The sequence below is a fragment of the Anolis carolinensis genome, chromosome 6 (assembly GCF_035594765.1).
Source record: "Anolis carolinensis isolate JA03-04 chromosome 6, rAnoCar3.1.pri, whole genome shotgun sequence".
Classification (NCBI taxonomy): Eukaryota; Metazoa; Chordata; class Lepidosauria; order Squamata; family Dactyloidae; genus Anolis; species Anolis carolinensis.
In genome coordinates, this window is record NC_085846.1 from 77,238,538 (window position 1) to 77,262,900 (window position 24,363).

Genomic DNA, 24,363 nt, shown 5'->3' on the forward strand with positions numbered 1-24,363 from the left:
TATTAGCTCTGATCTGTGTAACTGAAGAACACAATATCCACTTTCATGCTATCTCTACAATTGCATTTAATAGTAAATGTCTTTCTTAAGTAAATGCCCATGAAGATTAGAGCTGGACAGATGTCTCAGAAATCTTAGGGGTCACGTGTATTGTTTTATCTATATATGATAATACAACTAAGTGATTTTCTTCTCTTGCTTTTAATGGAATTCATCACCTAGTCTGCAATGTTTATTTATTTATGTTTTGACCCAAGAATGTCTTCCCAAAACTATATCTTGGATTCTGAAATCTGAAACACCACAAAATTATCCACATGGGTGGCTGAGGTAGTGACATCTTTGCTTTCCGATAATTCAATGTACATAAATTTCATTTCAAGCACAAAATTAGTCAAAATATTAGTTAAAATATTCTGTATAAAATTAACCTCAGGCTATGTGTATGATGTATGTTAAATAAAACATAAAAGCATTTCATATTTATACTCCTCTCTGAGATATCTTATTATGGACATATGTGCAAATACAAGCATTCCAAAATCTGGAAAACCTCAAAATCCAAAACACTTCAGTCCTAAAGCACTTTGGATAAGGTATACTCAACCTGTAGTACAAAATGATTTATCTCATGAGTGTTTGGGCTTAGGGAACATCTGCAGCAGACTCACTGCCATTTGCTGCCCACTCACCACTAGTACAAGCTTTATTTAACGTAAAAGAAAGTTCCGGGTGTAGAAGCAAGAAATAATAGTTACATCATATATTTTCAGGTATTTCATGTATCCCAGAATAAACCTTTGAGAAAATTCTCAGGAATTCAACCACCTCCTTAAAGTAGCCAAAGCCCTGCAGACATAGAGGCACGATATTCATCTAACACTACTTAACACGATATATATGTGCAGTAAAAGCATACTGTAACTGATTTGCTCCTGCTTAAGTGGTGAATAAGATGATGGATGAACAAACTCTGAGAAGTGGGGTTTCTTTTCGGACATTCCTTTTTTTTTCCAAATAATTTTTATTGAAAAGTTTCTTGTATACACAACTAGACATATGACAAAGGGATGGGTTTTGGAAAAAAAAAGGGGGGGGAATGGGTGTGGGGGGAGGAAGTGCAGCTGAATGGGGGGGGTGAAGGAAAGACACATTAGGGAAGGGGGGGTTGCTTCCGATCTTCGTCAAGATTCTTTTGCAGTTCCATTTATAAATTTCTCATGTTACTTTCCTAAGATAGTCCTCAAAGGTTGACCAATTCGTGGTCTTCATGACTCTTCCGTTGCTCTTTCTTGTCAAAAAAGTAAGTTTGTCCATGTCCTTTATTTCGATCAATTTATTCAACCAGGCTTCCTTCGTTGGGGCCTTCTCACTTTTCCACTGTTTTGCGATCACCATCCTCGCTGCAGTAATAAAGAAGGTGAATAGTTTGTCTGTGTTTGAGTCTATATTATCTAATTTATCAAATAGCCCTAGTAAGAGAAGTTCGGGCATTTTCGTAAGATTAATTTTTAGGATTCTATTACTTTCTTCTAGCACTGTTGTCCAGAATCTCTCTAATTTCCTGCAGCTCCACCACATGGAGGTGGAACTTTTCGGACATTCCTTATGCCTGAACCAAGTAGATGTTTTGGTACAGCTGAACAAGATGAAGAAAACATTAGGGGTTTTTTTCTTTTATATGTGTGGGTGTATTATATATATATATATATAATATTAACATTAGTTTTTTTCTAGATAAATATTTAGATAGTCTGCTGTAAACATTACTTGGTTCTACCATTTCAACAAAGTGAAAACTTGCAGGAGGAGTGGAACAAGTTTTTGTGTGTGTGTGTGTGTGTGTGCTGCAAGCAAAACATGTTGGGCAGTATACAGGAAGAGGCACTAGTTTTTATGATTTGTGCTAGCTGTACCATTACTCCACTCTCATTCCACAAGTGGGTGTGAACGCCAGCAAGAAATGAGAAGGAGGTAGCATTTTTAAAATAGAGCTTTGGATAAAAAATGGGACTACATTTCTCAGAATACCCTAGTCAATATTATGCTCTCTTTCAAAAAAGATATACATTTTCCAAGCTTGGGTTTTGTACATTTAATCTGGTAAGATGCCAAAAGCATACAGAAATCTTCTTTTTGAAACAGATTTCTCTTGACACAGGTAGAATCCCTTTTCTTTCAATCCAAAGGATAGGATTTATATAATTAACTACAGACAAAAACCTGCTTGGGTTTGGTAAAACTGTAATAATGAAAATATTTCCCACTAGGGCTGAGCTTATAGTTTCTCATTTCTATTTGAGATAGGACAGCTTTTGATAAAAATTCCATTAGCAGAGAATCTTCTCTCTAATCACCAGGTTTTAAAAATAACTTTTTAAGAGAACAAGAAAGTGTACACAAGTTTGAAGCTTCTGTACTTTTATATATGTTTTGGAGTCCAATGTTTCCAGTGAAAGAGTAAGTAATTACCATATATACTCACATATATCTGTCTAGCAATTTTAGTGAAAAATCTATCAGACACACACAAAATCTGGGTCAAACTTATCTAGTAAAAGGGAATGGGGATTGCTTCTTCTTTTATGTTCCCCCAGAACAGATCAAGCTCTTTTCTTACACCACTCTGTTCAGAGAACAGGACGATTCTTTTCTTTTTTTAATGTACTTTAATTTTTATCAAAAAAGGAGACATCCCTTTATCTTGAGTAAAGTGACAAAAGAGCTTTTTGAATGTCTTGGTGGGAACATGCTAGCTGTGGTGCTTTCCCCTCTCCATGGAATGACCCATGACATATGCACAGGTCATATCAAAATCCGTAATTTTAGCCCCCGAACCTGCCATTCACGTATATATCAATTTGACTAGTACACAAATATATACAGTAAGTATGGATATTGGGTAATTCAGCTCAGATACATAAATGGTTAGAACACTATTTAGAAGAGATCTTGAACATGGGTACGATGAAAGTAGAAGGCCCCAAAACAGCTGAATAAAACTAAAATAATAAAGAAAGCATCAGAAAGAAAACTATCATAACAAACTCTAAGACTTCATATGTAGTTGTGTTTGTAAGTATGAAGGAGGAGTGGACATACTCAAAACCTTTGAAATGTGGTAGACATAAGTTGGGAAGCAGTGGTTGGCCAGTGTAGACTTGCGATGGCCTTTTTATTCTTGAATACAGGGTGTGACAGATATAAGGCTATTGAGTGTTTTTAATATGTACTGCATTGTCTTCTGTGTACTTGGTACTGTGTAGTGTAATTTTCTACTAATTTCTATTGAGTTCCTGAAATATTTTAGTTAGTGCAAATATAATCATTCAATGAGGATGTTTAACTGAAAATAGAAAAGGGCACTTGCAATGAACAAAGTATTGACATTTTCATATTCTTAATTTAGTTGACCTTAGCTCATTGGCTTTTTCCCGCTAATGATGGATATTTTTCTTAATGATCAGTAATATATCCATAAAAATATTACAAAGACATTCATCTCATTTGCCAACCATCAATTATCATCAGTGGCATGTGAGAATGGTGCTGCCATGTAATGTTTTAAGCATGAGAGGCAAATCTCTCAGTAAGATTCAAACACATGCTCTTTGCAAGCGAAAAGAGTTCATTTAAAATATTAAGAATACGTGTTGTACTTTAATTTTTAGACTCCAAAATAATAATAATGGTGGCATTAATGGCTTCTTGTAGCCTCTTGAGCTGCTTTATAATAGTAGTTATTCACTGAGTTGGTAAGCTCAATATAGTTGATAAGCCACAGTATATAATGGAAAGTTCAGCAGTATAATCATGTATGATTTGAAATATAAGAGCCAGCATGGAATAGCAGCTCTCCTTAGTTCTCTCCTGGCATTTGTTTCTCTACATGACCAAGGGGAGATGGGGATGTATATTCAAACTACACTTGCCTTCCTTTCCTTCTCTCCCAATGTTCCCAGGAAAAGTATGAAAAGAATCAAATGCTGGGCTTCTGTTGGTGTAATAGCAGAAGGAGGAGAATGGGGCTTCTTCTTCTCTGTGCATCCCCCATGCAGCCCAGAAAACCTATTCCAGATCTGAGAAACCTTGAAATATTTGTTTTTAAAGTTCTGTAGGCCTCAGAAGAAAGGATAGGAAGAATTGTACTTGTTCTGCAGTATTAGTGGATTTAAGTTTATATTCGTGAGGGAAGATCGAGTGTCAGTACCAACTTGAACAGATCCAATTAAATGAATGGGATTTGTTAGTTATTAAATATGTCCCTGTCATTGCGATGTAGCTATCCTACTTGTGACTAACATTCACTTTAGCTCCAAATTATATTTCTCCTATGCCAAAACACATAATTTTGGTTGCCTTTGGTGGTATAAAGAAAATCACTGGATTTACAGTGTGACAAATTTTTGACAGTAATGGCATGTAGTAGTTACTAATTTTTATGTCTAAAGCCTTAGTACACTTTGTCCATGTGTGGTAAGTTTATATTTCATTTTAAGTTGTATGAACAATATTCTCTGTTAAGAATGTACAGCTCATTATGATAGTTTGCATTTTATCGGGAACACTCTTTCAGATTTTCAGTGTTTATCTCACATCATATCTAAGTACAATTTGGCAAGGGGACTGAAATACGCAGTGTAAAACTAGATTTATTTCAAGTTTTGTTCACATTGAAACAATATTTACAGAGGTAAGTTGCTTCCGATTAAGATTCTGCTTTGATCTGAATTGAAAATGAAACATTTAAAGGTCTAAAACTGCCACCAGGGACTCACTTTTTCTCTGGATGGAATCTAAAAAGTCATTACCAAATGAGTTGCCTCCGGCTATCAGGAATACAGTTTTTCTGCAAGAACAAACATGCAAGTACAATCATAGTATTGACCTGGACTCTTGAATAGCAGGTAGATATTTGAAAAAAATGACTTCTAAGTGAAATGATGTACAAATCGTATTTGAGTAGGTTTAAATGTTCAGTTGGTGGGGTCGGGAGGTCACGTTGCCTGCAAAAATATATTCCATTTATATTACAGCACTTTATTATAAGCATGGCCTTATACGTTTTACTGTAAAATGCTTTCTTACATGCCACTGAAGGAAGCCTTTAGGGATATTCTGAGAATAGGATTTATCCTGCAGCACTGCTTATTTTCTCTGCATCAATACTCTTGTCATGATAATCTACTTTTTTTGTCCCAACCATCAATCACTTTTGATTACAGCTGGGTAGAAGTTCTGTATTGTTGATCAGCTCATCAGCATGATAATATGATACCTGGAGACTAGTGAAAATCATCCCTCAGTGGAAATTCAGATCACAGCTTTTGTCAAAAGTAGTTTTTTCCTGTCGTTCCCTTTTTAGTTGTCACTTCTATCTTTGATTTCCTGTCTAGTGAATTTTTATTACTGTTGCTTAGATGAATTTGAAAATTGAAATGTGGTCCTTGGTTGCAACCTGGTTTAGCCCCTTTATAGAAATATCTCAAGAATTATTATTACATGAGTTAATAATTATACAATTCTTTGGCTTAAGGGATGGAAAAATCGTACTATTTTTAGCACTTGCTCAGTGATCTTTTTTGATTTGGTTAAAGTGCCACATGATTATCAGTGTTCAGATTAAATTGCTTGGGAGCTCCTCAAAAATAGTTACTTAATAGTGACTTTGATGTGATTCCTGAGAGGGCATTTTAGGTTACATCAGAAACTTCCCCACATGCCACAGATAGCTTCACTGTGGCATTTCCCATTGATGGGAAAGTTCTGTCACAGTAATTATTCCACTGTCTATGTTCAAAGGACAGTGAGTACAAAAGGAGGATATTTTGGAGGCATAATGGTGTTAGTAATTATCCTTCCTGCTTAAACTAGTCAGAGATTGGAGCAAGCAGGGATGGAAAAGACATTTTTATACCTTACTAACCTTAGGATGTGGTGGATCCACTGCCATGGATTCAACCTTCTTCAAAGAATTGTTTTCCTGAAGGTATGGTTTAAAAGAGGAGTGGGAAAAGTTCAGCTTATAACAAATGTCTTTAATTTGTGTCACCTGAACTCATCCAGTGCTAAAATAATCCCCCTTCTCCATGAAAAATGACATTTAACTGTTCCAGGAGACCTCCAAGAATGTCAGTTTGGAGTCTGCTAAAATCAAGGGGACAAGGTGAAAAGCTTCCCTCAAAACTAATGAATCCAAACCATATATTTTTTTTGTTTTTGAATTTTTCATTTTAACTGCCATTAAGTTAGGTTTTGTGAATGTGAGATTTCCAAGTCACCCTATTATCAACAGCCCTACTCAGGTCTTTCAGATTCAAGGATGTGTCTTCCTTCTGTTTTTATGTAAAACATACTGATTTTTTCTCTTGTTGCTGCCTTCTATCTTACCAAGCATTATTGTCTTCTAGTGAGACAAGTCGCATAATATGGCCAAAGGGCAACAGTCTCAGTCATTTTGGATTCTAGGGAGAGTTCAGGTTTAATTTGCTCTAGAACACATTCATTTGTCTTTTTAGGAATCTGCTGTATCTGTAGAACTCTTATCCAGTAGCACATTTCAAATGTTGATTTTCTTCCTATCAGCTTTCTTTACTTCACAGCTTTCACAACCATACAAAGTACAAATACGATGGCATTGAACTTTATTTATTTATTTATTTATTTAGAGCATTTATATTCTGCCCTTCTCACCCCGAAGGGGACTCAGGGCGGATCACATTACACATATAGGCAAATATTCAATGCCTTTTAACATAGAACAAAGACGAACAAACATAGGCTCTGACTTTAGTCTTCATCGATGTATCTTTAAAATTCAGAATCTTGTCTTATTTCCACACAGCTGTCCTTCCAAGTCCCAGTATTCTTCTTGTGACGGCGCGAGTGGCGCCATCTATATGTCAAACTATAAGTTTCAAGATTTGAATTGTATCATGCCTGATTTTGCCCTTACCCTGTAAATGTAGTTGGATTGGTTATTTATATCTGTCAATCAATGTTGTTTGTACCTGTTATATTGCTTACTCAGCTAAACTGTTGGCTCCACCTCTTCCTGGAGTAGGACTGTGTTTCCTCCTTTTTATTCCACCAGCAAGCTCTCTACCAGATGGATGTGAGAGAGAGACTTGGCTCAAAAAGCCCTTCAAAAGTTACCTCTCAGCACCAATTCTGAGGTTCTTACCCTTGGGACTCACACTTCATGTTCAGGGCCAACCTGAACAACGTTGAGGAGTCTCAAGCGCCTTCACATCAGTCCTTTGGCAACAGAGGAAGACTCTTGTCTTCAGATATAGGTCATTGGACTGAGGCTGAGTTTGCTCCGGCATTCACAGCCAGAGAAAGAGGGATCTGGACAAGCTTCATGGACTTAAACAACCAAAGACTGTAATGTATATTTTCTTTTACCCCCTTTGTGAACAATAAACCCAGTTTTTGAGTTAACTACAGTGTTTTGGTCCTTGGGAGTTCCAGTTTCCCTAAAGGAGGGCAAGAAGCAATCCCCTGGGGAAAGATGTCACGTCCATGCCTCTTTCACTAAGAGTACAGCCCCAGGCGCGACGGCACAGTGCTGAGAGAAGCCTTCTTTTCCAGAAGTACTGAGAGAGGAGCCTTCTTTTCCAGAACTGCTGAAAGAAGCCTTCCAGAAGTGCTAAGAAGGGAAAAGAAGGAGTGAAAGGGCCTTAAATTTGCCAAGCCCATAGTCTCCTAAAGATAAAGAAGTCAAAAGAAGCCTGCCTTTGCCTCCAGAGGGAAGCCCAGCCTTCACAAAATTGAGTCATTTGCAAGCTTTCCCGCTCTTTTTGCATCTCAAGCCACCAGCAAATTGCTACATTCAGCTCTTGTAGCTGCAGCAAGTTCAAGCCTTCTGCAAAGTGGATACATTTGCTAGAAGCCTAGCCTTTGCAAATTGAAACATTTGCTAAGTTTCCCGCCTTTTCTGTTTCTCAAGCCAGCAAATCGCTACATTCAGCTCTTGCAACTGCAGCAAAATCCAGATTTCTGCAAAGTAGATACATTTCTCCAGAAGTCAGCCTTTGCAGACCAACCAAGCCTCTTCCAGAACCCAGTTTGCAAAGCAATAAATTCCAACCTTCTGCAGTTCCTGCCATTTCTTCAGAGCCTGCTGCAAGTTTATGAAAGCCCAAGCTTAACTTCTCAGTTAAGCAGCTGTTTTAATTGTCTTGTTTAAAATATTGCATTGCCCTTTTGTGTGTCTTTAATTGTATAGTTATATAGTATTGCATTTTGTACTGTTTGAAACTTGGGATAAGTTTCCTTTTGAATTTCACAGAATGTCAAGTCATAGCAATGAGATTTTGCAAACAAGGGTCAAATCTCCCCGCCCAGTCAGAGAAAGGCACCCCACAGAGAAAACAATGCTCTGCCTTTTGCAGCAGGAAGGCCAGCTTAGGCAGAGGTTTAACAGAGCTTGGCAAAACCTGCCAACCATAGCTGATGCAATAAAGGCATCCTTTTGCCCAAAGGAAAAGGAAATTCTTAGGCAAGAATTTTTAAAGGCCTTCAATAATGGGAGTGCTATTGCAGAAGAAATAATCTATGTACTGAACAAAATTAACACTCCAGAGTCTTTAGATAGGGCTAAGGAAATTTCTTTTAGCCTACAAGAAGAGAGGAGGCGCTACAGCGCAGTTCTATTTGAACCAGAGCCCAGTTCCTTATTCAAAGGTGCAGAAGAAAGGGTTCAAGGCTCCCCATGTGTAAGCCTTAGATCCAGTCTGCTCAAGATTCCATCTAATGATGCTAGCCTTAAATCCAAGCATTCATCTAGGCATAGCAGTTCCTCCCAATCCACACACTCATTCATCAGTACTTCTTCCAAAGCAGCCCACTACAACAGAGAGGCTGTCCGTTTGAAAATTAGAAAAGAGGTTTTAGAAGCAGAGGCGTCTGCAGAAATGGCTAGGCAAGACTTTGCCTTCAATGAAGAGGAACTCCTCCTTCAACAGGCTAAAGCCAAGCAGAAACTGCTTCTAGCTCAGGCTAGGGCCCAGCAAGAAGCTGATCTAGCGCAGGCCAGGGCCCAGAGAGAAATAGAGCTTGCAATGGCTGAAGCCAAGCAAGATGAGCTGCAACGGGATCTAGATCTGCTTCAAGTAAAAAGAGACACAGCACAAAAGATAGTCAGAGCTAACGTTCTAGCCAAAGCCCTATCACAGGAACTAACCCAAGAAAACCTTAGTTTCCTGCCAACACAAGAGCCTACAGCAAAGGTTTCAGCACACCTGCAACTGGCACCACCTGTAGTGCAGAGTCATATCTCCTTTTGCCACCTTGAAGATCGCTCACCTGTTCCAGTGTTCGCGACTTCAAGGCCAGCCCATTCCTCAGAAGTACAGCAAAGCACGGCCGGGAGAGTGCCATCTCTGTCAGAGTCCATCCCTGTACTTAGGCCTCAGAGATACCACTTGTCTACTTGGGAACAAAAGGATGACGTCTTTCAACAACATCCAGATGTCCATTCACATTGGCAAGGCATGGCCGGGAGTGAACCACCACATTCATCCCTGCATACCAAGTCAATTCTCCTATCGCTGAAGATGAAGGCTTCAGAGGTGCTGCCTGCCAGCAATCTGCTGAACCCAGCATCGCCTACCATCGTGAAAAGATGTGTTCAACCGAAGAACATTGAGTTTGTCACGCCACATCACACTCCTCAGATGTACCCTTACACACTGGAGTCTCAATTGGGTTCCCTCTTGAGAAATCCAAGAAGAGACATCAGAGACAAAGGCGTCCAGAAATTCACTGACCGACCAGATGACTACCTTCTGTGGAAAATCACCTTCATGAGGGCCATTCGAGATTTCAAGCTAGAAGCAGATGAAGAACTATCCCTTCTTATGGCGTGGCTTGGACCCAGCTCAGCCGAGCAAGTAAAAAGACTTTATGCTGCTCATGTAGCAGACCCCCAAAGAGCTTTGTCCACAGCGTGGTCTCGCTTGGACCAGCGCTTCGGTGCGAGCACTGAGATAGAAGCATCCCTCATGGATCGACTCAACAGGTTCCCATCACTGAAGAGGAAAGATTGCAAACAGCTTTGGGACTTTAGTGATCTTTTACTAGAGCTAGCTTCAGCCAAAGGAAATCCAGAGCTGCCAGGTTTAGCATGTCTGGACCAGCACACGTCGCAGAGTGCCATCCTCTGCAAACTTCCTTTTCCTCTTCGAGAAGCTTGGGGGAAACAGGTGTTCAAGTACAAAGAGGAGAATGCAAATGTATACCCGCCCTTCACCTTTTTGGTGGATTTCATCACTAGAGCAGCCCGTGAGAGGAATGACCCTCAAACAGGTCTTCTCGCTTTGTATCAAGACCTAAAGCCTGAAAAGACCTCCAAAGAAGACAAAGCCCAGGGCAAAGATCTTAGAAGGAACCTGAGTGTCAAGATGACAGACGCAACTCCTGCAGCTTCTGCTCAACCAGTCAGCAACAACACCATATCCTGTCCCATTCATCAAAGGCCACACAGCCTAGCTGAATGCAGAGAGTCCGCAAAGAAGCCTTACAAAGAACGACTTCAAATAATTCGAAAGGCCAAGGTGTGCTTTAGATGCTGCGGCGCCACTATTCACTTCTCCAAAGACTGCAAAGAAAAGGTTAAATGCCAACACTGCAACAGCATCAAGCATTGCTCTGCAATGCACAACTTCGATTCCCCTCAATTCAAAGCAAAGTTAAATTCTCCTACCAAAGAAGAAACCAAAGAAGACCAAAGGCCTACAGAACCTCAGGTAGCCCTCAAGGCTCCTGCGGTTGCCTGCACCAAGCTTTGTCAAAATAGCCACAAGCCCAGGATTTGCCACCCAATCTGCCTGGCAGAGGTGTATCCAGACAAGCAGCCATGGAATAAGAAAAGGGTATACGTCGCCTTGGATGCCCAAAGTGACGCATCTCTTGCAACCCCAGAGTTTTTCAACATGTTTGACCTTCATACAGAGACAATAGAATACACCATATCCACTTGTTCTCGAAAGAATAAGATGAATGGCAGAGTTGCAACAAAGTTCAAAATCTCACCTGTCGGACAAAAGGCCAGGTACGATCTTCCTGACCTTATAGAATGCAGCCTGATTCCCAGGAACAAAGAACAGATAGCCACGAAAGAGGTGGTACAAGCCCATCCTCATCTCAAAGGTATTCAAGATCTAATTCCAGCTTTGGACTTGGAAACAGACATCGTCATGCTTATCGGTGCAGATTGTCCCACACTGTTCCGTGTTAGCAACCAGATTGAAGGTCCTAAGGGTTCACCCATGGCCCAGCAGTTGCCTTTAGGATGGACGGTGTTAGGCCCAGTCTGCCTGAACAAGATGTTCCAGCCTGTCACTAAAAGGCCTTCACTAATGCAAGGATGTGCCAGCCACATCTCAGTTTGCTGCCAGGGAGTAATGCCCGATTACTCTTCCATCATCGAAGTCACAGAGAGAGATGAGCAAACAGCCTTCTCTAAAAATGAACAGAAGTTCCTTGAGATGATGAACAGCCAAGTCACTCAAGTCTCTGAAGGTAATTGGATAGCACCTTTACCTTTCAAGCCGGAAAGACCATCTCTACCCAACAACAGAGATGTTGCCCTTCATCGTCTCCTGTCCTTAAGAAGAAGGATGCTAAAGGATCCGAAGGTAAAGACCCAGATCACCCAGTTTGTGGAAGACCTCTTCAGAAGCAACTACGCTGAACCAGCCAGCATGTGTGCGGAGGGAGAAGAGCAGTGGCATTACATATCCACTTCAGAAAATCCGGCAGATGTGACATCCCGAGGAACATCAGCCGCAAAGTTGTCCAAGTCATCCTGGATCACTGGACCCAAATGTCTTCAAAATCCTTCCTTTCCAGAAAGCATTTCCGTGCTCAAAGACACTGAGTTGCCAGAAATTCAGTCCTGCAAATCTACCATCGATGGCCAAGACTTATCAAGGCAAGGTTTAAATCCAGCCAAGTTTGAAAGATTTTCAAAATGGACTAGACTTCAGGCAGCCATAGCCAGGCTCATACATTACATCACTACAAAAAACAGTGGTGCAATTCAGCCCCAAGATCTTTCAAAAGCCTCAACAGTCATCCTGAGATCCACTCAAAGACAGTGTTTTTTAAAAGAAATAGCTTGTCTAGAAAGAAAAGCTTCCTTGCCCAAAAATAGTTGTTTAAAGGACTTGAACCCCTTCCTGGACAATGAGGGTCTCCTTAGGGTTGGAGGTAGACTAAAAAGAGCAAAGATTAGATCCTGTGTTAAAAATCCTGTTATTTTGCCACACCATAGCCACATAGTTCTGCTGTTGACACAGCATTTCCACACAAAAGTCAAACACCAAGGAAGGTCAATTACTCAGTCTGCCCTAAGAAACTATGGGTTTTGGTTTGTTAATGCTCGTAAAGGTTGGGGATTTGGTGTTACTTAAACAAAAGATGCTCCTAGATACCAATGGGCTAAGGGTATTGTGTCAAAATTATATCCTAGCTCTGACAATAGAGTGTGCAAGGCCCAGGTTAAAGTCGTCTCTAACGAAAAGGTTTCTTTGTTTGACAGGCCTATTAGCGGCATGGTTGTGTTATTTTCAGAAGACATACAGTCTAAAGTTATTAGAGTTAAAGGTATTTAACTCCATTTTGTTTAGATTTCCGAAAGTCCGGAAATCTAGGCCGGGAGTGTGACGGCGCGAGTGGCGCCATCTATATGTCAAACTATAAGTTTCAAGATTTGAATTGTATCATGCCTGATTTTGCCCTTACCCTGTAAATGTAGTTGGATTGGTTATTTATATCTGTCAATCAATGTTGTTTGTACCTGTTATATTGCTTACTCAGCTAAACTGTTGGCTCCACCTCCTCCTGGAGTAGGACTGTGTTTCCTCCTTTTTATTCCACCAGCAAGCTCTCTACCAGATGGACGTGAGAGAGAGACTTGGCTCAAAAAGCCCTTCAAAAGTTACCTCTCAGCACCAATTCTGAGGTTCTTACCCTTGGGACTCACACTTCATGTTCAGGGCCAACCTGAACAACGTTGAGGAGTCTCAAGCGCCTTCACATCAGTCCTTTGGCAACAGAGGAAGACTCTTGTCTTCAGATATAGGTCATTGGACTGAGGCTGAGTTTGCTCCGGCATTCACAGCCAGAGAAAGAGGGATCTGGACAAGCTTCATGGACTTAAAACAACCAAAGACTGTAATGTATATTTTCTTTTACCCCCTTTGTGAACAATAAACCCAGTTTTTGAGTTAACTACAGTGTTTTGGTCCTTGGGAGTTCCAGTTTCCCTAAAGGAGGGCAAGAAGCAATCCCCTGGGGAAAGATGTCACGTCCATGCCTCTTTCACTAAGAGTACAGCCCCAGGCGCGACGGCACACTTCTGATGTCTTTTCTGCAGTCTGCATATGCAGCCACCATATGGAAAATCTTGAACTATTCCAAGGTCTTCATCATTTGCATTAGATATGTAAATCATCTGTATATTTTAAATTTCTGATGTTCCTTTCTCTAATTTTCACACCTACCTCCTCCAAGTCTATTTCTGCTTTATGTGTGATACATTCAGTGTACAAGATAAACAGATACAGTGCCCTGCCAATTGGTGCCAACATTCTGATTTTTTCTATTCTGTCCTGATAGTAGCCTCTTGCCTTAAATAGAAACGAAATGTTTTGGCACACCCATTTATTTAAGAGCAATCAATAACTTTTTATAACTACACAATCAAAAACTTTGCTATAATCCATAACACACAGGTTGATTTTCTTCTGAAAATTTTGGTGTGTTTCATTATCTAACATAGATTTACAATATGATTTCTAATGCCCTTTCCTCTTCTGAACCCTGCTTGTACATCTGGCATTACTGTCTCCGTATATGGCAAAAGTCTTTATTGTAGAATTTCGAGCATAATTTCTCATGCAGAAAAAAACAGGACAATGCTAGGTGCTAATTATATAGTGATGTTTTTTCAAATATTTCAGAATATATATATTCTGCATATATATATATATATATATATATATATGCATAGAGCTTAGAAATAGCATATTTTTATGTGTTGATGTTATTTGTAGGGTTCCTTACTTAGAACAGAGAGACTGAAAATAGAATTTTTGAAAGATTTCAGTTAAATTTGGTTTGTTACTCCTAAAACATTGCTTTCAGAAGACCATGAAATAATATAAGTCTTTTTATAATTTTAAGCATCTTTTATAATATAAGACAGAAAAAAATAAGTGAAAAGAGTTAGCGATTGCTCTTTTAATAATAAATAATAGGCAACACTAACTGGATTTTATGACAGTATAGACTTATAATCCAATTTAAAGCAGGTGATGCGGATTTTTTGCTTTGATAATCTGGATTATATGGCAGTGTAGAAGGGGCCTGATATCACTCTACTTTATCCAGTTTTTCTCCATGAAAATTTCTTTTCCTTTGGATGCATTCCAATAAGTGGGTTTATAAGTCTCAATCTTTAGATTTCAACACCTAGATGACTTCTGAGAGCACTTGCAGGATGAACATTAGTGGTGTACAAAACATCACAGAATCCGTTCTGTTTTTGTATCAAATTTCAAGTGTTCACACACGCTCTCGTTCTGTTTTTGAGAAGATACTTCCCGAAACGGAAACAGAACTCAGGGTTCTGAATTACCAATTAGAACATCCCCCCTCTTAATCTCTTGGAATTTTCCCGAAAACAGAATAGGGAGGCGCACTCAAAATTTGAAATGAAACACCCCTAGCAGCTATCAAACTGATTGTAAATTTGCTTACACCTGCAGCAACAGGTCCACTGACTGCTGCTGAACCAGGGTAGCATTCTTGACTTGGAAACCCACTGTGGACTCTTTTACATATGTATTTTAGTAAAAGCTGTTATATTAGTTTGTTACAATGCAGCAAAATTCCGTTTAATAAAGTGCTTTATGGTGCAAACCGGTACATAATTATCTGAGCATAAGCTCTATTTAAATGCTAGGAGGAGGGATTGCTTCTGAGTATATTTCTAGAGAGGATTCTCTTTAATGTAGTTTGAAAGTCGTAGTGCTTCTAATTTGGTATCATACTAACTTAATATATTTTAATGTTGATTTAATTTTTCAATCTGTATGCATACTTAAAATCTTGTGCAACAGCAAGCTTTTTTTTTTACACTACATGTTTTTCCCATTTGTGCTATATCACAGAACTGCTGGCAAATGTTTTTAATTTATCAGTGACTTATCCAGTATTTTTAAATGGAATACTCACAACAAAGACATTGCTATTATTGAATACTTAAACAATATTTTACGAGGGTTGAATGAAAATTAATGCCTCCACCTTCGTTACTTGGGTTTGGATGGGAATATTTTAATAAACCAAATGCAGAAATAATCCTTAGAATGTGCTCTTTAACTACCACTATTCACTTTTCCACATAATCACCAGACAATTGAATACATTTCTGCCAATGATGAACAAATTTTCTGAAGCCGTCATGGAAGAAGTCAACACTCTGTTTCCACAACCAGCGTCTCACAGTACCCATCATGCACAGATCTTTCGATAGCCAGGCAAAGCAATAATGTGACCCACACATTCTTGTGAAATGCTGATTATGCTTGATATTTCTCTCTGAGTGATACGATGATCGTCCTGAATCAATCTGTCAACCTTTTGCTTGTGAAACTCGGTGGTTGCTGACATAGGACGTCCAACTCTTTGTTTGTCATGCAAGTCGGATGTTCCCGTCTCAACATCTTTAAACTTACTTGCCCAACGATGCACAGTACTCACATCAACACAATCACCATGAACAGCTTGCATTCTCTGATAAATCTCCTTTGGGGTAACACCTTCTGCTGTCTAGAATTCAATGATTGCACATTGCTTAAGTCGCATTGACTGACCGTCTGCACAGGGTTCCATACTTCGCACTTTAACAACATTACTGCTCAATGCTAAGGCTTCCCACCAAATGGAACTGTAGAGGAGAGTCTACTGAACTTGTTGCATACCAGTACTGCCATCTGTTGAGGAGTTACGAAGCTGGAGGCATTACTTTTCAGTCAACCATCATAAAAGATAAATAGAATCCTAAAAAAACAATCAACTTAAGTTCCATTTCCTTTCATAGCAAACAGATTTGCCTTATGTGTACACACACAAATCTTTCTCTTTGAATTTTTGAAATTTATTTTTATAGAATTATCATCAGTATGATCATATTGTGATATTAAATGTTTACAGCAATCTCCAAAGAACTGCCAGTTCTTATTGCTGTTTAAATGACATGCACAAAATATTCTATATCTGCTGAATATTTTTATCTGATATCTCTTTTGTAATATAAAATCTCATCTGTTTTCTAATATAATTGTAGCGAAATAGGTAGTTCTAATATATCTGTCATTATTTGTCAATTGTCAATTTTGTGCTGTAATATAATGTTTGTATCAAAATTGTCTGCGGTGATAAATGCGTACAATAAAGTCTGTTATGATGATAAACAGTCACAGAGCAACTGCAAAAAAAGAATACCAGTATTTGAAGACACAAATAAAAAACATGAAGAACTGAAAATGATTTTTTTAACTTTCTCAAAATAAATGATTGCATTTTACTTATAAATGGCAAAGCATTTTTTATTATTCAGATTCTATGTGTTCAAAATCATGGCATATGCACTGTATTAATTGCCTTTTTAAAATAGATCTAGGGCTCCCCCCCCCCCCCCCAAAGCTAAACTTGCAATTTTAGGCTCATTTGTTTGTGAGCGTGCTCACTGATACTCTGCAGAATTTTTCCCCCAGCCAATATGAATAGGATCTGGTTGTGCAAAGTTTATCATTATCAGATTCTGGGCTGATTTAACAATTTGGTGTATTACAGCAAAGAAGAATTATTTCTTAGTAACAACAGTTTAGGATTCAGATGTACCTGAGCCACAGCATGACAATAGATCTAAGGGGGGAAATGTAGGGTGGGCCAAGTGTCAGAAAGGCATCTGATGTGTTAATAAGATTTTGAAATGTTTTTGAAATTATTTTACATATAATGTAATGTAGAGTTATTTTATTTCCTATATATGCTGTATATGATGCTACGGTATTTTAAAATTAAAAGCAAAAAAATGAGTTCTTAAATATTGAACCCCCTTTGTGACTTTTGACCCACCGTGTGTGTATGTTTATGATCAATGGGCCTACATTATCAACTCCCATCTGGTGTGAGAGCTTCCAGACCATGGTGGGATGGCTTTCATATATTGCCTATTTGCACAGGCCTGTAACGAGGGGGTGGTTTTAGGGGTTCCAACCCCCCCCCCCCGAAATTTTTCAGGTTATAAAAAAAACCTGGTTTACTCATGAATTTTAACTGGTTAACCAAATACCCATGCTAAGTCTATGAGACACAAAACATTAAGAGTCCCTCCAGGCACTATCTCAAGCAGATATTGACAGGTTTGTAGCGGGGAGGGGTGTGTGCTAGGGGTTAACCCCCCCCCCCCGAAATTTTCAAAACCCTTCCCGAAATTTTTTTCTGGCTACGGCCCTGTATATGGAACAGGCCCTGTACCTTGCTCTACGGGCTGGCTACAAGGAGCGGACAACAATGGAGGTGAAGCAGCTTCACCGGCTACTAGTCTGTTTCTGGGCACAATTCAAAGTGCTGGTTCTGACCTTTAAAGCCTAGATGGTTCAGGTCCAGGCTATTTGGTGGACCCCCATCCCCTTGTACAAACCTGCCCGGGCCCTGAGATCTTTAGGAAAGGCCTTTCCCGTGTTCCCAACTCCATCTCAAGCTCAGTTGGTGGGAACGAGAGAGAGGGCCCTCTCGGTGGCTGCCCCTCAACTCTGGAAGTCAGAATGTCTCTCTCCCTTCTGGCCTTAAGGTGGCAGGTTAAAACCTATTTATTCAGGTGGACTTTGAAGGAAGAGGGTTTTTAGGATCATCATGAGTTGTGCCACACTGGGTTCAGTTTGCATTGCAGAGAGGGTAGTATTATAGGCAAGCAGGCAGGCACCGCACCAGAGAGAGAGAGAAGGAAGGAGACTAACTTACTACATTTTCACTTCTTTAGCTGAAGCTAACTGGAGTCCGCACTGGAGAAAGAAGAGAAAAGCTTTGTACGCTGTAGGCTAGGCACTGCTTACTTGTTTTGCTTATTCTTTTGGGTGGGTGGGCGCCTTTTGTCTTATGACTGGTTTATCTTTTCGCTGCATTTTAGAAAATATTTGAAGGCTACTGTGCTGCTGAGTGCACTGTTCACCTACTTGTGTGCAATTGAGCCAAAAAGCACACAACAAGTTGTAATTATTATTATTATTATTATTATTATTATTACTATTATACTTTATATTGGAAACTGCCCTGAGTCCCTTTCGCGAGAGAGGGCGGTATACAAATAAACTTTTACTTACTACTTACTTACTTACTTATTGACAGGCCGCCCTATCTCCCCATAGGGATTTAGGCACAAGTCTATTTTGCCACATTTTCTGATGCTACTGATGTGCTATCTGTGTGTATTGATCCAAAAAGCAACAACACATTGTTTCAGTCAGGAACAAGCCTTTTTTGCCACATTTTCAAGAGCTACTGCCATGCTATCTGTGTGCATTAAGCCAAAAAGCACAACCCCACCCCACCACACTCCACTCCAGCCTGCCATAACAGCTAAAAAAAGTTTTAAATATTTTGACAAAAAAATAAAATTTCCCCAAAATCAGGAGATTTGCTAACCTTTATGACATTTGGGGGAATTATGCCCTGTTTATGTTATGTAGGGAGCCCCGGTGGCGGAGTGTGTTAATGCACTGAGCTGCTGGACTTGCAGACCGAAAGGTCGCAGGTTCAAATCCCGGGAGCGGAGTGAGCGCCTGCTGTTAGCTCCAGATTCTGCCAACCTAGCAGTTCGAAAACTTGCCAATCTGAGTAGATCAATAGGTACCGCTCCGGCAGGAAGGTAACGGCACTCCATGCAGTCATGCCAGCCACATGACCTTGGAGGTGTCTACGGACAATGCCGGCTCTTCGGCTTAGAAATGGAGATGAGGACCAGCCCCCAGAGTCAGACATGGTTGGACTTAACATGAGGGGAAACCTTTACCTTTACCTATGTTGTGTAATTGTAGAGAAACTCAAGGACATAGCTCTTGTACCTTTTAAAAACAAAAGGTTTTTGTAAAAACCTAAAAATTCCCAAAAATCAATAGATGAGTGAAACTGGGGAAGGGGGGTGATCAGTAGTAAATATATCCTACCATTGTAGAAAATTTCACCCCAATAGCTCTAAAACTGAGTGAGAATGGAACCCCAGAAGTGCTCCCCCCGCTCAATTACTTACAAAATAGTAGTGAATAATTAATTATTCTTGTTATAGTTATAAAACTAATTTTGTAATGAGTATTGAAACTTTTTTTTATTCAGTCGCACAGGCCTGTTATGTTCATATTTTAGGGAACTGGTAGAGGTGTCACAGGGTCACCTGCACTTTTTCCACAGGATGAAAGTCCATATTGATATTTTCTCAAATATCAGGGGAAATGTAACATAAGAAGGAGCTCTAAAACAAATGGAGAATCTGTAAATATTTATTCATCTGCATGTACATCCTGTATGCAGTGTCTTGGACAATGCTGTAAAATGTTTGCCAGCATTGTATCTGTTTCTTAACTTATAATGATATTATGAATACTACAATACAGTTTTCAACCAGAAAGAGTGGCCATGACTAGAAGGATAAGCCTTATGTTGCTTCCTAGAAGAGTTTGTGGTGAATTGCTGGATTAACAGAGGATGGCTGCATTTTAACGTGCCATGTATTGAAACATAATTTGCCTGAAGGAGAAGCCTGGCCTTTAGTTTCACCACAGGGTATATTCAGCATGTGCAGAACTGCATTTTCCAAGCGATGGGTGATGGATTGTCACTTAGATTCATTTGAACTGGAAGAAATTTGGTATCTTGTAGAATTCTATATCAACATGAAAAGATAAGGTGAGATGACACCTTTTTTTTTCTTGGCCAGTAATGATCATTTTATTATGTTTTGTGTGTGGCTGTAACTGTAAGACAGAGAAGATTAATTAAGGAAACAAGATGTACCAATCTTAATATTATTTTTCCTCTGCTATATTCAGTTAATGGTTTCTTTAAAAAGGAGTGTAGTAGATGTTGCACATCCATGCATAATATTCCATTCTTTAGGATTTATAAAGACCATAATTTCCTTCTGCATGCTTTTGGAATAATAATCAGCTAAATAAAAACGTTGGCAAGACCTTAAGCCAAAAGCAAGCTTGGACCATGGTTGTCTTAACTATCATGCTTTGTAGGTTATACTGTAGAGTCAAATCTATACAGGATTCATATATGTGCCAGATGAAGAGGGTATTCATCTTCTTTAGGACATTTCCTATTATATGTATAATAAATGTACCTGACATGCTTATTCGTTGAGATACTCTAAAAAAAAAAATTAAGACCTGGCAGCTATTTCCTAACTATGTGCCAGAGATGGGACATTTTGAAAGACTATTGCTTCCAAAGCCAGAGTGAAAAATACTTTTGTCCCATTCTCCCTCCTGAACTAATAAATTTGTGGTACAGAGGTAAATGTTGCCCACATCTATATATCCATGTCAGTAGAGGAAGGATATTTGATCTCTTAGTATATATCATAACAGGTGGAAAGAACATAAACTTTAACAATGCAAGCTTCAACATCACCCTTATTCTTACAGATGGGACTATATAGTCCCCCAAAACCATGTTGCATTGCAAAATTCATATTGAATTATATCAGCTGGATAGACATTACATGTCAATGTCACCTGAACAATTATACACAATATCTCTAGATTTGAACCATGTGCTCCAAACAATAGGGCAAAAAATATACCAAAATATATAATACATTATAGATAGATAGATAGATAGATAGATAGATAGATAGATAGATAGATAGATAGATAGATAGATAGATAACAAACAAGGAGTGTCAACAGCTATTTACATGTCACGTGACACATGTTTTCTGATGGGATTTCTATATTTAGCACATTTTTACCTCTCCCTTCACTCTAAAAGGATCTCAGAGTGGTTTATGGATTTCAAAGTTTCCTGCCCTAAGGCTTACATCTGCACCAATAAACATTCCTGTGGACATGGGACATTTTTAAGCCTTACAATACAGTGGAGTTCTCAATGGGATCAAAAAATAGCTCAGATTTATATTAAAAATGAAAAAAAACATATTTCAAAAAGAAAATAGCTTAGACTAAGAAACTCAGTGGACTTGTTTAGTCTGCATGGTAGAGAATGGTAATATGCTGTATTTAAAATCCTAATGGAACAAAGATAAAATTAGAGTGTGCAGGCATGGATGGGTACAATACTTGCTTTGTACTGCAGAATACACCTTGCAAGTGTAAAACTAAATTTCTCAGTGTAAACCTCTTCTGATTTCCAACCCTAGTGTCACAACTCTACCACTGTACTTATGGAACCTGCCTGAGTTAATACATAGCCATTAGATTGGCTGGAAGGAATGTTCTCTTTCAGCTGAATAAACTATTCAGTTGTAGATTTTAATTTGTCCCCAGCAGACAGTTTCTTGCCCTTCTGGCAAATTCACACTAGAAAGCCTCTGGCTTAACTTGCCTGCTTTAAGCTTTGCCCCTGACTGGTTGTATGCATGAAGAACTCCATTAGTTTCACTATGTAAAAGAAGCCTCAAGGTGATAATACATCCTAAGTCTGCAAGCTGGAAGGAAGAAAATCTCTCATTGATATTGGGAATATGATATAGTTTTATTACTCCATTGGAGTGTATGTGGCAGTAACTCTGACTCAGGAGCAGTTATTCTGAGAAGCCTGGTGGGAGCAAATGCAGGCAGGGAAGACTGAGAGTGTTAAGACCTAAAGGATCACGAATGGAAAAATGACATAACATTATAGCCTTCTTGGAAAACTATAGAAATTATTACAGGAGGTGTGCAGAAACATCTGGTAGAGAAATAAGTATTTATGATGCTTGGCAAAGAAATTGGATGACTACAAATCTACCGAAATGCTGCCGGCACACTTTTTGTCCTGTAAAATGACTTTTCATTCCTGATGTGGCCCCAATGAATGCCACACAGGTTAGAGAAATACCTCTCTATGTCAGATCGATGTAGAAACCATGAATTTGAAATGAATGAGCCTGAATAATGTTATATATCTTTTAAAAGTTTTGTTGTTGTTGTCATCATCTTCACTGCATTGCTGTCACTGACATTCATCCAGCATTGAAATAAGTCGGAGTGTGAAAGTGAAAGCCCACCTACTAATAGAAAAGGGAAAAATCTGTTTTCAATTACTGACATTCTTTTCAGGTTGTTATCACAAACCTGATTTTGGGAGTGATGCAGCTTTATGGTAGTGATTGAGTAATTAGGGATTTGCTATGTTAGCTATGACATCCTCATTTCTGTTCTCATTCCAGAAACCTTTTGGTGTCAGTCATGAATTCATGCCTTGGTCATCTTCTCTTAACCATATCCACTAGGATATTGTTTTTTTCATGTGAGAAAAGTTGGGTGTTTCCAAATTAGAAATCTTTAAAGTGCCTTGTGTATTAGCTTTCAAAGTTTACTTCCAATGAAGTTTTAAACAAACAACATGTAATAATCTCTATTCTGTATTTGTATCTAGTACAGTCCTAAGGGCCAGTGTGGTGTAGTGGTTCGAGTGTTGGACTAGGCATCTGGTGATCATGATTCGAATTCCAGCTCAGTCATGGAAACCCACTGGGTGACCTTGGGCAAACCCTATTTACATATCTTCAGAAGAAGACAAAGGCAATACCCCTCCAAACAAATCTTGCCAAGAGAAGGCTGTGATAGCTTCACCATAGGTCATCAGAAATCAGAAATGAGTTGCAAGCCCACAGCAGCAATAACAACTATTACTGTTCTGTAATGAGCAGTAAGACAGAGCACTGAAACTGCATTCAATTATAATTGTAGATGGGGGCCTTGGTTAGGACTTTAATAATAATAGTCTTAGTTTTCACCAGTCTAGTGTGTTTAAGATGTTTTCCCCTGCAGCTCCAACCAGTACCAGCTTTCATATCTTGCCATCTCAGCTGACTGCCTAAGGATTTTAACCTTATCTGATAGGCTTGATCGATCCACGAAAAATTTGATTCTAAACTCGTTTCAAAACTAGAGGAGGGCAGCTTTTCGTTTCTGATGGTATTTCCGAATTTGGCCCCCCAAAAAATTCGAAATTAACGAAAATTCGTTATTTTCTAAATTAATTCGTTAATGGCGGACGCGCATGCGCAATTCCCAAAAACAGCACAGAGGGAGCGGACTTTACAGGACTCTCCCACCCTCATTTTTTGAGTGATCTTCTTCCAACTTGGTACAGTGGTAGAACACATTTAACACTGATAGCTCACCAAAATTTGGAACGTTTCCCTTATCCTCTGATTTTTGGCGAATTTTCATAGCTTTTATAATAAACCATTTTTTAATAATTGCAGAAATCTGTTCCTGGTTTGAAAGTCTTATTTCCTGTTAAATTGGGTTGTCTTTACTGTGAAAGTCATTGTTCTACTTCAGAAACTTTGTTTTTGTGGCTGAAACTTTGTTAAATTGGTGTGTGTGTGATATATACTGTGTATATATATATATAGTCCCTGCATAATGTGTGTGTGTGTGTGTGTGTGTGTGTGTGTATAGGTAAAGGTAAAGGTATCCCTTGACGTTAAGTTCAGTCATGTCTGACTCTGGGGGTTGGTGCTCATCTCCATTTCTAAGCCCAAGAGCCAGTGTTGTCCATAGACACCTCCAAGGTCATGTGGCCGGCATGACTACATGGAGTGCCATTACCTTCCCGCCATTGATCTACTCACATTGGCATGTTTTCAAGCTGCTAGGTTGGCAGAAGCTGGAGCTAACAGCGGGCACTCACTCTGCTCCCGGGATTTGAACCTGGGACCTTTCGGTCTGCAAGTTCAGCAGCTCAGTGCTTTAACACACTTCGCCATCGGGGCTCATAATATACATACACATACACACAATGTGGAGAATATGTGGAAAGGTAGATAGATAAATAAGTTGGGAGCCACAGAGAAGGCACCTTCCTGGGAGCAAGGTATAATAATAATAATAATAATAATAATAATAATAATAATAATAATAATAATAATAATAATAATAAAAATCCCTTACAATATCCAAGATGGGTACCATTATTGGCAGAGAAAGCCAAGCTGTAGGAGTTGAAATCCAATCATTTATCCTCCCTATAGAATCAATTTTATATGCATTTTTAGCTACAGAAAAGCTAAAATCAGGACAGTAAAAGAACAACACCGAGAAAATGGGA

General features: G+C 39.1%; 2 protein-coding genes across 9 annotated transcripts in view; both read left to right on the plus strand.

Moving 5' to 3' along the window:
- Window positions 1–24,363, plus strand: part of znf385d (zinc finger protein 385D) — a 506,886-nt gene that overhangs the window by 390,555 nt on the left and 91,968 nt on the right. The gene's annotated exons all lie outside the window — the stretch shown is intronic.
- The window catches only part of LOC134299980 (uncharacterized), a 101,396-nt gene continuing 78,146 nt past the window's right edge, over window positions 1,114–24,363 (plus strand). The window contains exon 1 of the mRNA XM_062984386.1: window positions 1,114–24,075. Coding sequence (XP_062840456.1) covers window positions 8,295–12,419 — 4,125 coding nt within the window. The 5' untranslated portion in view covers window positions 1,114–8,294 and the 3' untranslated portion in view covers window positions 12,420–24,075. The remainder of the gene's footprint in view (window positions 24,076–24,363) is intronic.